This window comes from Rhamphochromis sp. 'chilingali' (assembly GCF_963969265.1).
Source record: "Rhamphochromis sp. 'chilingali' genome assembly, chromosome: 2".
Taxonomy (NCBI): Eukaryota; Metazoa; Chordata; class Actinopteri; order Cichliformes; family Cichlidae; genus Rhamphochromis; species Rhamphochromis sp. 'chilingali'.
Genome location: NC_137930.1, coordinates 3927153 through 3942968, shown reverse-complemented (window position 1 = coordinate 3942968; position 15816 = coordinate 3927153). Strand labels below are relative to the sequence as shown.

General features: G+C 40.0%; 1 protein-coding gene across 1 annotated transcript in view; it reads right to left on the bottom strand.

Moving 5' to 3' along the window:
• Positions 1-15816, bottom strand: part of lsp1a (lymphocyte specific protein 1 a) — a 39242-nt gene that overhangs the window by 6881 nt on the left and 16545 nt on the right. The window contains exons 4-13 of the mRNA XM_080876278.1: positions 13546-13933; positions 13110-13249; positions 12599-12854; positions 11932-12069; positions 9026-9069; positions 5226-5307; positions 3753-3890; positions 2425-2520; positions 1848-1934; positions 1307-1415 (exon numbers count right to left, since the gene is read on the bottom strand). Of these exons, the coding sequence (XP_080732404.1) occupies positions 1307-1415; positions 1848-1934; positions 2425-2520; positions 3753-3890; positions 5226-5307; positions 9026-9069; positions 11932-12069; positions 12599-12854; positions 13110-13249; positions 13546-13933 (1478 nt within the window). The remainder of the gene's footprint in view (positions 1-1306; positions 1416-1847; positions 1935-2424; positions 2521-3752; positions 3891-5225; positions 5308-9025; positions 9070-11931; positions 12070-12598; positions 12855-13109; positions 13250-13545; positions 13934-15816) is intronic.

Genomic DNA, 15816 nt, shown 5'->3' with positions numbered 1-15816 from the left:
TTGACTGTAATGCATGGTAGGCACTCCAAACTTTATTTTAAAAGCTTTGTTTGTTTTTTGTCCAGCCCGAGTCAGGAGAAGTCTTTCACTAGTGATCTTTTTAACGTGTGTGTTGGAGCTACTGATTATTCTAGGTACAGCTTATAAAAGTCATCTTTAGTTGCTGACACTGTCAAAATAAATCTTAAGCAGAGTTACCCTCATGTTCAGTTTATTTACAGTAACACAGGAAATAAAAACTGCTCTGATTTTTTACTTTCCTACAGTTGGAAAATGTAAAAGAAATCTTTCTCTACCAAATTCAGTTCTTTTCATTTTCATATCTCTATCTAGGTTACTCTGTTTGAACATAGCTTAGCATTTCATAATAAAACCAAATTGTGACTTCTGTCTCTGTTGCTGTATTTTCGTTATCACTGCTGTTTTATTTAAAGTGAAGCACTTTGAACTGTTTTCTTTTTCTTACGTGAAGCTTGCTGTACTGCCGCCCTGCACAAAAGGTAATGAAAAAAAAACAGTCTGACTTAAATGTTTCTCAACATGTACATTTTTCTTGCCCATAGGTTCAATTCAGCGTGGAACATCAGGGGCAGAGATAGCTCAGTAGGTAGAGTGGTGGCCCCATGAAGGTTGGGGGTTCGATTCCCCTGAGGTACCCCTGAGCAAGGTACCGTCCCTACACACTGCTCCCCGGGCACCCAGTGGCTGCCCACTGCTTCACTGAGTGAATGGGTTAAATGCAGAGAGGAATTTCCCCACGGGGATCAATAAAGTATACATTATTATTACATCAGTATATTTTTAAGTCATGCAATGAATTGAATGAAGAAAAGAGACAAGCTGAAACAGCTTCCTGCTGATCACAAGCTGAAAGACACTTCTGAACATCACAACAGATCAGCAGTTTACCCTTTACCCTGATTCACACGCTTACATGCATCAGCCAGCTCGCCAGATGGTTCAGGCATCATAGTGGAATCAATGCTTAGAGTTTAATGATGCTTTGATGTAGAATAAACTTTAAACTGCCAGGGCTGCACACTGCACATATATTAAATACAAAAATGCTACTAATTTTGTTCTGCCAGCAAATTCTCTAATGAAAGTCACTGAACCAAGCAATCCAATCTGAAAACAGGCTCCCTTTGTGCTCTGTAGTCAAGATGGTGACCACTGAGAGTAAGAACAGAGTGCTTACCATCTTGCTACTCAGAGGACTTTGTGTCATCATATCTGTAGGAACGGTGGTACACAGTTTAAGAGACAGCTAGCTCTTAGTCTTTTACTTCCTTGTCTGTGATCTTACCCGACTTTCCATTGGTGAACGTCCCTTCGTTCTCGTCGTCCACAGGAATCTTCTCATATTTGCCGTGTCCAGTGACGACAAATTTGTACTTTTTATTAGCCGCTGAGCTCTGAGGAGATAAGCAAGAGCTCATTTTGAATATTTTTTACAGATTAGAAATCTGAAGATGAAAATCCAGGTCAAGATTTTCATATCACCATCACTGATGACATTTTTAAAAAATGATTCCTCCACCAGGTGAGAGTGGTGGAGGCCTCTGAAGTGTTCTTCCCTTATAAAAAGCACACTAGATGAGGAATGATGTGCCAGTTTCTCTAAAATGAGAAAACTGACTAACTCAGGCATCAGATAACTGTACCGTGAAGTTGTGAAAGGGACTTTTTTAAATTAAATATCCTTTTCCAGTGTTATATAGACCAAACAATGAACACTTCTGATGTACACAATAACAAAAGAAGCGAGGTAAATGCAAAGAAATTATTCTTAATTGAGCTTTACTTTACATTTAAGACTCTTCTGTGCTTGTATTCTATGTTTATACCTTCATGTTTTGTCCGGGCCTCCCCGACGAGTCTCCGATGACCTCCCACATGTTCTTCTTCTGCATCACATCTCCGGGTCTCAGATCCTGTTTTGTTTTTTAAAAAACATGGCTCAGGAGTCTTCCATGAAATCTGGTGCATAGACTGAATAAATCTAGCTGTTCTTGATTTGCATTCCACTTACATAAAAAAGGAAAAGACATACTTTTATTGCTTTTTTTCTTAGTCGTTTCTAAATATTGAATTGTTTATGTAATTTCCTGATTTATTTTACATTTTTAGGATAAAGGAAATGGAGAAATCCTGTTATATAGAGTTATCTCTGACGTTGCCACTAGAGGGAAACCTCACATCGCAAACTGCACCTGAACGCATCACTGTGAGCTCAGCTATTACACAGGAGAGGCGAGTTTAGTGCAGCTGCTCTTTTCCTTAAAACCGCACACACACACAGATTTCCTTTGAATACATAAAAAACAGCTTAAAGGACAATCACGCAGCCTGTGAATGCCAAACAAAACTGCAGAAGCATCATTAACATCTGAAACCACTCTTGTTAGAGTGAATGTGACTTACAGCGGGTCTGCTGCTCAGCTGTCTGCTGCCGTCTGAGGGGCCTTTCACCCACTGATTGATCAGATTGGCCACGCCCACCTTCAGACCCTCAGTGTCCTGATTGATGAAGCACAAACAGGATGAAATGTTTCACTTTCATCTTCAGCTAAACTCAGATGTTTAGTTGAGTATTTAACTTTGTTTATTCAGTTGTTCCGCACTTTCATTAAAGCAAACTAGGTTCATTTAGCTGGATAACAGCGTCCTGCTCTGTGGAGGCAAAACATGCCTCAAAGGGAGAGGCATAATAAACCTTCAATACAGCAATATATTTAAATAATAATGATGATGATAAGAAAATATGAAGAAAAGATAGATGAAAAATTAAGTAAAATACAAAAGTTTTAAATTATGGCCTGTTTACATTTTTTAAAGTATTATTTTTAATAGATTACATTTTTTATGTAATGTATCTTTAAAAATGCATTAATTTTCTTTCATTTATGAAATTGTTAATGTATTAGACTTTTTAAATATAAAATTAAAGTAAAAAATATTTTTTTTTAATTTCCTTGGGTGGATAAAATTAAATGTGATTATTATACATATTAAAAATATAGTATAAAAAATTAAAAATGACAATTCAATTCACTTTAGCAGTAATTTTGCTTCTTTTTAAGATATAAAATGTTTAATTGGTGTAATTAAATTGCAGTCAGTGCTGGACCTGCAGAATAAATTCGATGAAAACTCCTTTGTAATATCCATAATATGTGTTTGATAAATAAATATATCTCCCTTAATTTGGTTCTTCGCTTTTCTCTTCATGACCTGCTGAGAAAAATCAAAGCTTGGACAAATTATTTTTAGCCCATAATAACCGCTCTCTGTTTCACTAACAAGCGCCTGTTTGACCGTTCACATCAAAGAATTCCCGTAAAACAGAACATATGAAACAGGTGAGGATGGATCTGTTTGCCAGACTTTAAATAAACACGTGAGGTTTTAGCCGTTAGGTCAGACAAACATGACGATCAAAGAGGCTTTAAATGGGTAAAAATTTCAATAATCCTCCACAAGCACATGCAGAAAAACAGCATGATCGGGTGAAGCAAAAGGGATTTGGTTCTAAAGTGCAGTGTTTTAATGTGATGCTAGCAACTTTATGGTCATCCTTAAACCCCCTAAAAAGCTTGTGATTACCTATTAAAATGACCAAGAGAAGTTCCTTTTAGGTCAAACTGGCTCTGCTTTAACTACATACCACAGATCATAGCTTTACATGCATTTACATGAATGTAAAACAAAGCAGAAATCTAAAGGTACCCCGTTAGATTGTTTCCTCTCACCTTGCAGGTGGCTCCCTTGCTGGGACTCTGGCTCCAGGCCTCTCCAGCCTCAAACAGGTTCTTCTTGGAAGCGACAACCTCAGGTGATTGGGGCAGGTCATTCAGTGATGCCTTCACTGCCCGAGCCTCCTGAGAGTTCTGCACAAAGACAAACCTCACAGTTAGCAACAAGTGGCAGCATCCAAGGCTGAAAGATGAACATCATCTTATTGACATCTTATCTTATTATCATGTCCTGATATTTAAAACCTTAGAATTTATTTCAGAGAGGGTGTATTTGTTAAAAACGTTTGCTAGAATAAGCTGGAATGCTATGTTTCTTTGCAATATACATCTAACCGCATTCAAATTGTGGTTTATATAAATGACATAGTTTAGGCAGATTTATGTGAATCACAGGTGTAATCTCAATCTAAAAGATTTATGGTGAGAATATTCTCTCTCCTGCAAACCTTTAATTTATGTTCTTTTGTTAAACCTGTTCTTGTGCTGCAGTCTATAAATCAGCATGGGAACCACCTGAGGTGAAAAGGAAAACGAGGAATGGAAAGATAAAAATAAAAAGCTGGGATCACCACGTTTTCCTGTCATGCATCCGTTTTACACGCACAATTGAAAATATGTGCGGGTGATGTAATCGCCCAGGTGCTGCCGAGGTTTGTGGCCGCTGCACAAAAAGGGTCAGAGCAGCTGCTGCTGCCCCCAGCTGAGTCCAAACAATGTGAGTGCAAAGTTTCAAACCTGCAGCAGAGCAACCATCATGCGCTTCTCGCTGCGGAAAACACCCGAGGGTTTGCAGAAAATTCAAATCAGAGGAAGGAAGCAACTAGTGCACAAACATTATCCTGATGAGTCAATGCTTTCCGCATATTGTACCGAAATTATCTCAATGACTTTTTATTTTTGTGCCATCCTCACGCTTAACCAACAGAAAGGATAATTGTCAGTCTGTTGTGAGGCCGTGCCTGTAATGAACACTGCAGCGAGGCAGATATGAATGAGACCAACAGGCTGTGATAGATATCTGTGGGCAGGAGGGGGGGTTGTGGTTCGGGGGCTGATGAAAACATTCATTAGCTTCATCAATGCTCCCTCTGTCTGCATGCGTCTTTGTACAAGTCATGACTGAATATGGTTACGTCATGTCTCCCAGAAACATGAGTGGAGGTTTCATGTGAACACGAGGAGAGTCTGTGGGGTCTTAACAAGCAAGTGAAAAAAGACGGTAAACCTTGAAAATCAATAAAATATTAATGCTAAGCGACCTGCCAGTGAATACTGGTATCATTAAGCTGTTTGAGGAGCGGCTGGTGACAGTGAGGGATGGACCTGGAGAGCTGAGAAATTATTTGAGGTTACAAGTAGAGTCACGGACGTGTGTGTGTGTGTGTGTGTGTGTGTGTGTGTGTGTGTGTGTGTGTGTGTGTGTGTGTGTGTGTGTGTGTGTGTGTGTGTGTGTGTGTGTGTGTTGACCTCCACAGCGTGGGCGTACTGCTCCAGCTTGTCGTCGATCTTGGATGTCAGGAGGAGAGGCTGCGTCTTCTTGAAGCTGTTACTGAGTCACACAAAGCAGCAGGAAATTAAAACCAGAGACACGGAGTCTGCGTCACATTAATTTTAATAGATTGCTCCCTTAAATTTAAAATAAACATTTTCTATGTTAGAGAGCATTACTACCTTAAACTAATTAAAATGTTTCAACTCTAAACTTTATTTTTATGATCCTGTCATTCATGTATCGTCTGCTGCTGATTATCCGGGTCACAGGGGGGCACAGTCTCCATGGCCAACTCTTCCAGCTCGTCTGGGCCACACCAAGATTTTCCCAAGCAATAGGAGAGATATAATCTGCGGGTTTAACTGGAGGTCTCCAGATCTCTCATTTGAACAGATCTTACCTAGGAGGAGTTTCCTCAATTGTGAACAAGTCCCTGAAAAACTTGAACTCTTTTATTTGATTAGGAAGGGCAGAAACTCCTTCCCATTCCGGAGTCGCCATGCCATTGTTTCCGGACTCGGACCACGTCCTAACACTTGGTGGTGCTAATTTTTTATGTATGTTTAGATCAAAGCGCTCCCGGGCATCAATATAATCAATATATTGAAAAATGGGATATTGGGGGTGTCAATAATGCAGTTAATATGATTTTTTTTTTAAATAAATAAATAAATAAATAAAATAAAAAAACGTGACAACTCTTCCTGTAGGCTACTCTCTCAGCGCACACACTTGTACGTTGATTTGAATAAATTGGCCAAAAAAGACAACGCACACTTAAACCAAAGTTATGGTCTGTGAAAATCTATTATTGTGACAGCTCTAGTCCAGTCTGAGAATGTATGGCAGCAGGATTTCATTAAGCTGAAATATGACCTTTATATTTAAACCTTAAAATTTGATTGCTTTATATTGTCAGTTCAAAACGTGTGGCTCTCAGGTTTGGCCTCATGGTTCACCTGATGATTTTAGAACCTCCGAGGCATTTGCAAAATAAAGTTTGTGTCTGTCTGTGTCTACATTTTTACAACTTCCCAGTTTTCCATGTTCACACTATAATCAAGATCAAAAACGTTGGGTCAGACCAACTCACGTTGGCTCCAGAAACTGAGTCAAAGCTGGATTTGCGGTTGAATAAATTAAAGTCTGTCTGAAATGTTTTTGTCTTGTGGTCTTTGCAGATCCAGCAGATCCTCCTCCCTATTTTTTGGCTTTCCCCGGCTTCAGATAAGAGCTCTGACATTATTCTTTCATGGCAGGAGGGAAAAACTCATTTATCATCTGAATCTTTGACTTTGACATGTCTGAGGCGCCATCATGGGGCAACACCCGCTTTTAAAAGGAGGTTTGACCTGATGATGTCATGCAGCTGAGCAAACATCAGAGGCTGCTGCTGAGGTTGTCATAGCTGGAAGCCGTCACTTAGTTTTAACTTCTGCAATAAATTTTAAGGAGGGAAAGTTTCTACCTGTCAATAAGTCTAGATGTTAAATTCAAACTTTCAGCTATGTAGTAAACCACATGTCCGTAGCACTAAAACCACTACACAAACGTAGTAATAAATAAGTACAAATCCTTTACAGAGGTTTTTATGAACTTATACACCTCTGGCCATGACACAAGATGTACCAGACTTAATTTATGAGGATGATCAAAAAAATGTATGGCTACCTCCAGGAATCCTCCCTCCTGACAATACTGCAGTCATCACACATGAGCAAAGCTCCTGCTTAGAAAAAGCCCCTCTGGCATTCATCCATCCAGACCAGACATGTTTCATTAAAGGCAGACACTTATCAGCACGGTTGGATATGAGCAGGGCTGCACATAAGTGGTCCGCATATGCGCATTCGCTGTCAAAATAAAAGACGCGCACCAGATAAGAAGTTGCAATGCGCGTTTGTGTCCATAAGATTTTCTGGAGGAGGACAGACATTTGTTTAGAACTCTTAAAGATGTTGAAGAAGCAAGCTCCTTTAAGCAATTACTTTGGTGTTCCTCCACCTCCAAAGAAATGTCAGAAGGAGTCCGAACCACAAAAGAAGCGCGTATTCTCACGTAAAATGGGTTAAATTCACAAAACTTCACTCTTCATAATTGGTGCCAGGCAAGGATGTCCTCTCTCTCCATTTCTCTATGCACTATTCATAAAACTGCTATGTGCAATCATAAAGATAGTAAACTTCTAATACCAAACATAATATTCTCCTTTATGCAGATGATGTGCTCTTATTTCATCGGGACTCCCATTCTTTGCTGCCACAACCGTTTAAGTCCAGCTGCTCTGTAAACTGGTCAAAATCCATCATTTTACTTCTTTGTATGAATGAGAGGGTGTGGAAGACCTTTCAACTCCTCCAATTGCTTTAATCGCAGACTAAATTCAAATGAGCACCCACACACTCACAGTTACACCTCTCATTTTCTGTACCACCTCTGCCCAGCCTGTAAGTTTCTTGCTTCATGTAATTAACTATGTATTTTAACTTCAGCAATTTACAGTTCACGAGTACTCTGCAGGCATTAACACTGTGGGAGTCAAAGGTTGAGCTGCCTGATGCCATCACACCTCTTCTGAACACACAGTTGTCTGTAAATTAAAGCATCCTCATAGAAACGTTCCTCCTGCTCAGAGCTGATAATATCCTGCTGCAGACTGCCTGGAGCCACCATACCTCACTAACCACGAGAGAAAACACAGCCGCCTGCATCTGGACAGAGTTAAGAGGAGCCATAAATCACAGCTTAGGAAAGGCGATGCACTGAGAGAGGTGGAGAGGTCACCTCCAACCCTTTTCATCAGGGTTTACGTTCAGACGGTGGAGAGTTAACCAGCAGCCAGAAAACTGAAAAAAGAAGCGGGTCACTTACGTCAAAAGGATTAGCTACTTCTTCAAGTTTATCAGTGGAAATACTTGCTTAGCTTTAGCATAGCTAGTCAGAAAAAATAACTCCGTTAAAATATGTAGACACGTATTTTATCTGATAACATCTGAATTTGACTCTCTGTGGATAAAGTTGAATATCACATGCTCCTCCACTATTCAGATGCTTGGATAAAAAATTCTGCATTTTTCTTTGATCTGGAAGATTCTGAACAACATTCAAACTGAAGCTACACTCAAGATTAGCTCATTTGTACATAAAGGCCACAGTTCTTTGACTTGTATCCTTCCATTAAGGTAGCATTCAGATAACACTCAGTTGACCTGATTGACTCAGTAGAAACTTTGAAATCAAGCTGCGCTCTTTGTCTACCTGTCAGACTGTGTCTCAGGCTTCTAGCAGGACATTGCTGACTATGCAGCACTGTGATAGCATGAAAATCAGAGTGTGTTGGGAATGCCAAAAACAACTAAGGTACAAAGGATTATATAAAGATGCAACCATTGCAGATGTAAACTTCCCTAAAGTGCAATCCCTTGGGTGAACAGGCTAAAATGTGTAGATTGGTGTAACTGTGGCATTTTTTGTTTCTACCCACAAAAAACAAACAAAAAGGAGCCAAAGAACTGACATTGCAGAGTCCAGAGTGTTATATCACACTCACTACTTCCATCCTTTATATACAGTTTTATAGGAGGCGGAAAAAAATAAATTAATAAAAAATAAATAAATTAATTAAAAAAAAGGCTGCCTGCATGCTGTCAGGATAATGAGCCCAAACACCATTTATTAGGTTGAATTATTTAAGAGATTTTAATAGTTTTAATATTTCTATTTGGTGAAATAATGCATATGTAAATCTGATCAGGATACTGATAAAGATCCTCACCTTTTCTTCAGTGAGCGGTTCAGGGACTCTGTTCTCTCTGTGATCTGAAACAGAAGAAGAAGTATGACGCCTTTTGTTTTTCCTTTCGGATGAACACGTTTCTCTCTGTGTCACTGCTGCAGTTCATGAATGTGTTAATTAAAGCTCAGCTCTGGGTTTGGCCTTGGACCTCCCAGTCCCAGACAAACAGCGCTGAGGTGGCTGGCCTTCATCAAACCGCACGAGTCGTCAGAGAGTCAGAGGATGATGGAAAAATGTGGCTTTTTAGAACATAAATTTATAGAGTGTTACATTACCTTAAGGACATACACCTACAATAAAATTGACAGAGTCACTGGGTTAAAGATGAAGAGCAACAACTGAGAAAATGTATTATACTCTGAAGAAAACTTGAATTCAAGGGCAAAATCATCTCTCTGCATTACTCTGTATTGATTTTCAGTCCATGTTCTTTTTATTTATCCCCAAACTTTTCCATCAAAATGCCCACACAGAGTAAAAGATCTGCTGTGGGAGGTGACGATTTTCCTTTAGTGTACAGGCTCAAAGGGCCTGCATTATTCAGCATTCTTACTGGTAATGCTTGTTTCCCCAGTCTAAGTAAATGAAACTGGCCCTAGATGGACACCAGCACTGGTACCATCTGTCGACAGAGCTCATCCAGCTGACCTGGACAATTTTGCTGTTTTTTTAATCTGCACTCAGGGGTCCGATTTTTAGGACAGGAGCAGTGTATCTCTGACCTCAGAGGTCAAACATCAAAGTACACACACACACACACACCTTTTGTTACTGTTTTATATATAGTTATAGTGTTGTGTGTGTGAAAGCCTGTTGTTTGAAATTAAATTAAAAAATGACACTGCATAATTTCTTCTGGTAAAGAGCCATAAAATGTGCTTCCAACATGCAGCAAAATGCATCAAACACTGGACATAAATGACAATATTTAATGTAGAGGTGAAGCCTGCCTAATGTGAAGCATGGCTAGATTTGAGTTCTGTGGGGAAAAGTCACAATGTCAGATTTAACAACTTAAAATAATACACAGGATGTTAATCTTAGTGTTGTACTTACGTGGTGCCATTAACACAACTGAGAAAATAAACCTGAGGATTTCACTTAATCTCATAAGTTTTTACCCATTGTTGTAAATGTCTCTTTTGCTATTTGGATTCATTTTTTTTCTGTGTCCTTGGACATTTGGTTCGTTTGAATCTGTTCATGTTCACATAAATTCAGGAATAGAAGAAGCAAAAGACATGCCAACATGCACACAGTCATGCACGTGGACGAGCCACTCATCAAAAATTCAAATACAGAACCCCAAAGTCTCAAACATGGTTTGGTTTCTTAATCTTTATGAACCAGATTTTTTTTTAAATAAGAAAAGAAATGTCTTCCTGGACTGAGAGGGCTCCATAAACGACCGCAACGTGCTGAAAAAACACACATAGGCATTTACAGTTCACACAGATCATCAAGCTCAGACAGTGAAACATTTCGAGTGGCAGTGAGATCGAGGACAACACCGCATGCTTTTCCTGGTGCAGTCAGGCTGAAGTGGCTTTGCAATCACACACACACAGAGGTACACACACATGCAACTTACAAGCTGAGACTGAACCCATCTGCTGGGAAGATAACACACAGCGATTAGTCACTGAGTTACTTGTTTTTTTAACCCAACAGGTCAAACAGTAGGCTGCATTTTGTTAAATCAACATTACAGTAATGGGCTAGACGGAAGGACGGATCACCCGAGACAATTAAACTTTTCTTTTTCAAATTCCTCTTTATCTGCTCACATGATAGCTCTTGCTGACCTGAACAGGTAAGATTAAATTCTGACAGCATTCATGGCTGTGCCAGTGGGTTCTTAAGTGAACCTTTGATGCTTTTTCTCTCATATATCCATTTTATATCCACATATATAATGTGAATGTGAATTCACTGTGAACCACAAGCTCAGGTTCAGACTGATCTAAATGCTCAGTGCTGCAGCGCCTGTTTGAATATTGGATCTGACTGCTATTCATGATCATCTCAGGAACATAGCTCTGCCTGTGAGGACAGAAGTCCACCCACCTCAAAACTTTTGTTTGAACTTGACTTGTTTGCAAATATGATTTATTAACAAGTAAATACAACCAGCTTTCGATACATTAGGGTTTTATGACCAAGTTACTCAATCAGAAATGTTGTTTAGGCCTCCGTCACATCAGCCTAGAGACCAGGTGGTAACCCTCTGGCACACCTGATGACTAGGGGAAAAATACGCATATCCCAACCCACCGGTGGTTGCTGCATGTTCTTGCTGTCACTGAGGGTGCTGCACCAAGGCCCTCCTTGTGGTTTGCTAGCAGATTTCTACTGTTACCTGTAGTTTGCATGAAAGATGCTGACTTGTCTGCAAACACTTGGCATTTAGCGTGATGCCAAAAAGAGATAGAGAATGTTTGCATTGAAAGTAAAAGAGTAACACCTTTTTTGTCGCACTCTTCAGACTTAAAAATACTCTCTGAGCAGACATGTAAGTCTTTATCTTCTATGCAAACTGCAGGCAATATGTTAAAAACCAAAGCAAATCTAAGGAGGCCTTCAGTGCAGAACCGTGTGTCTCTTTGTGACCATTTTCAAACTAGCAATCACCAACCAGCTGGGGAATACACATTGTTCCATAGCGACCGGCTGTAGCCAGATAATAATAATAATAATGATAATGGATACTTTATTGATCCCCATGGGGAAATTACTTGTTTTTCTCTGCATTTGACCCATTCACTGGTCAGATGGTTGCTGACCAGTCTCTAAGTTAGAAAAGTGAAACAGTCAAACAAAAGAAGAAGCAGTTACCAACAGATAGATTTTATAACCAGCGTTAGAAGCCGGTACACGCTCTTTACCTTCTGTGTGGAAACTTTTGGGCTGAAGGGACTGAACATCTCGTCTTCATCGACACTGGACGTACTCAGGTTCTTCATCCTCTCTGCTGCCTCCATCCTCCTCCTCTCGATTTCTTCCTTCATGCGTCTTCTCTCCTCCTGGGAGTCGGATTAAAAACACTCTTCAGCCCCAAAGCCATATAGATCTAACAGCTGCTAATACTAGAGACTAAGTAGCCATTGTTTTACTCTTGAAGCTGAATTAGTTACTTTTAGGCAAGGCCGTGATACCTCCATAATAAGCTAAAGATGTCCCTACTGTATATCCCTGATATATTAAGAATTTAGTTATGAATTTTAGACATTTGGCATGCTGCATTCTTCTTCTTCTTTCACATTATACATCCTCACTGATATGATAAACATATGGATAAGACCACAAAGATGATCTTTGTAACTTTCTTAAAAAAATAAATCTGAGGTTCACAGGCTAGTAGATCTTTTATTACTAGCTCTTAAAATATGAAGAAAAAATATGAAGCTTGCACTACATTTAAACCCCAAATAAAAATGTTTTACTTGAATCTGAGCGTCATTTACCAAATTCCTAACCCCCCTCCTGCAGTTGTGTATATATCTCTGTGCATATAGCATTTCAGATACTGAGCTTTTATTGAGACATGGTCACCTCTTCTTTGGCCAGCCGCTGCAGCTCCTCCTCCTCCCTCCGACGTTCCTCTTCCTGTCGGACCTGCCGTCTATCCTCCCTCCTTCTCTTCAGCTCCTCCAGCTCTTGCTCAGCCTCAGCCTGTCGTTGTCTCAGTTGCTCCATCTCCTGGCTCTCCTTCTCTTGGAGGCTCCGCCGGATCTTCTCCAGACGTTGCTCTGTCTCCAGGATGGCCTCCGACTCCTCTGGTTCAGCAGCTCTGCTACACACAGCACTACTGTATAGGATATAAAATGCTTTGATTTACGCCCTGGCTGTGGAGCTGAAATAAGATCTAAATATTTTTGTCCAAAGTCTTTAAAGTACTTTTGGGATTCTGGAAAATGTAAACTTGATATTTGTAGGTTTTTTTGTGTTGTCTCAAGAAATGATTTACTTCTGCTTTGGCTTTTAAAGTCAGTGTAACAAAAGCTACATATTCAGGTGAGTGGAAAGGCACATAATAAGATAGCAAACAAAACTTGTTACACACATGGTGGATCTCTTTGTTTTGGTGATAAATGATGTCACTTCCTCATTGGCTGCGTTGCCGTTTGAGTTGCTGTGTTTTGGCTCTTGGTGAAGAAAAACCTTGGATGTGTAGGAGATTTTGACTTCTTTTCTTTTCTCCACCTGTTAATGAAAGATCGAACGAAATAGATTTTTAAATGCATGTAATAATATATACGCTGAAGTTTGCTCTTCTTTCAAAGTAGGTCTTCAAATCTTTTTGAACACATCAACTCTTTTCTTGAATCAGTTGAGACTCAGACTGTTCTAATATGATTTTAGACCTTATATGAACCGTCTTTACCATCTATCAATAACTTGATATTTGAATAAGTAAAATCCTTATCTAGACTAATGTTGAATATTTTTATTTATGACACTTCCACAGAAAACTCAGTTTTCCAGTACGGAAGTCCTACCTCTGGATGTGGCCTTTGACTCTCCTCGCTCCTCCTCGAGATCAGTTCATCCTTCTTTCTTAGTTCCTCCTCCCTCTCTTTCTCCCTCCTTGCTCTCTCAGCTCGAATCATTTCTTCTTCATGCTCCTTCCTCCTCTCCATCTCCACCCTGTCTCTGTCTTCCTGCTCCTGCCTCTGGAGTTGGAGAGAAGTGATGGAGGCCTTCGTGCTCTTTATGGGCACAGCTTTTTTTATCGTGTCTTCCTCTTCGTACTCGTCTTCATATCCTCCCTGGCTGAGCTCCTGCAGGCGCTGCTGCCTTCGCCTCTCTCTGCGTTGGGTCCAGTCACTGAAGCCTTCATCCTCCTCCAGAGAATGAGAACTATTTGGCTTCAGGCTGCTGCCATACCTATGGAGAGAAGAGATGGAAAAAGAGTCAAGACAGGCAAGATCATGAGATCCCAAACGTGTTTAGCAAAATTCCAACCCTCGGACATATCCCATTTGCATCCTCAGGCAGTACTCAGGCTTTCAGTGTGATGTGTATTATAATAAAATACAACACAGCGTGAGACAAATTGAGCAATGCTTTGCTTAAACCGTGTTGTTATTATGGATAAAGTGCCCATTAAGTCAGTTAAATCTACCAGATTTGCTACTCTGTGGTCTCTGTTAAAGTCTCTGTTTTTCCATTACTCAGCAGCTAAGTCAACAAACTAGCTGATTAGTTCCCAGCCGGGAACTTGGCTGAAGTTCCTCAGGTTGCTCGATTCCACAATTTATGTCAAACCTCAAAACAGGGAATACAAATTTGATACTTCAATAGCTCAACCCCTGCTTTGTACACCTCTCTATTAAAATTGAAAGAAAATAACGACACAACAAGAATATCTTTAAATTAAATCTGGAGACAACTCCCCTTAAAAAAGAAGAAGAAAAATCAGGTGCAGGATGTCGCCATGGTGGGGAAAATAGTCCCTGTAGATTTCTAGTCTGGAAATAAATCACGTGCAGCCACGTTTCAGCCAAAATGTGACGCAGTCCACTCAAGACAATGCATGCAATTTCACCTCCATCTTAAATGGATACAAAAGTAAACCCTGGAAGAAGCCATGACTTCACCCAGTTTGAACAGTGAATGCATGGTGGAAAACGTCTGCTTTCACGTTCCAATACGTTCATTTTGAAAAACAACAAGTGTACAAATGCAGCATTAATCTTGAAAGTCCTGTTCCTGACGTAAGGAGCAGAGCTCAGTTTCAGTCAATCAAAAGGCATTAAGTGATTTTAGCAACAAGGTCTGTAGTGCTTTGTTGAACACAAGTTTCGACTTGCTACAGGATGGCATTAGTCTGGGAATCCTCTTGACTGGGAAAAAACCCACTGCACCGAATGCATGGAAATCATCCTAGCCCAAAAGATTGCAGGATACAAAGATAACAGTCACTCGTCAGAGGTAATCCATCACATTAAGTGTCCTTCAGTAAAATATTTTGGGAAGCAGTTGGCAGACCACCATATCATGAGAGGACAGATCACCACAAGCAAAAAAGACAACATTTCCTACAAGACCTAAAAATATAATAAGCTGAATGGCCGTAGAGCCACAAACAAATTGCATGCAGATGCCAACTTGACCCTGTTCAATCGCAAACTGATAGCAGGCCGATTTTGCCTTTTTGCCATTTTCTGTCGCTATGCAGACAGAAGCTGATTACGAGTGGTCACAGACGTGGTCCCAGTTTTTTAGGCAACCACTTCAAAAACAACGTGCAAGTTCACTGCAAGTTGTTGCAATAACGTCAGCCGTGCAGCCGTCTTCAATCACTGTTTTCCCTGGTATGACATTAACATTAACCTTAGACCAAAGAACACTAGCTTACTGCAAACACATTGACACATGCGTTATTTTTAGCTCGTTTTGAATTAAAAGGACAGGTTACTGCAATACCATCCTACAATATAATTCAGACCTTAATGCGTCATTGAAAAAAATTCCTGAATAATGCACGAATCCTTATCTTCTCAGGGACACCAATGTAAACAGGACATTTGAACACATTATGAAACACGGGGTTGAGATCATCTCATTCCATAAAAGTCAGATTTTAAAACACAAGTGTGTGCACTTTAATGCTGAAGCTATTCCACATTTCCAGTCTAGAATATTTGTCACATCTGCAGCTGCTCACACAAAGGTGCGAGGTCCTCGCTGCCTGCTTCCCTCTGCACACATCGAACAGCCACAGGAGGAAATCAGCATGTAACATGCTATATACGATCTCATATTCT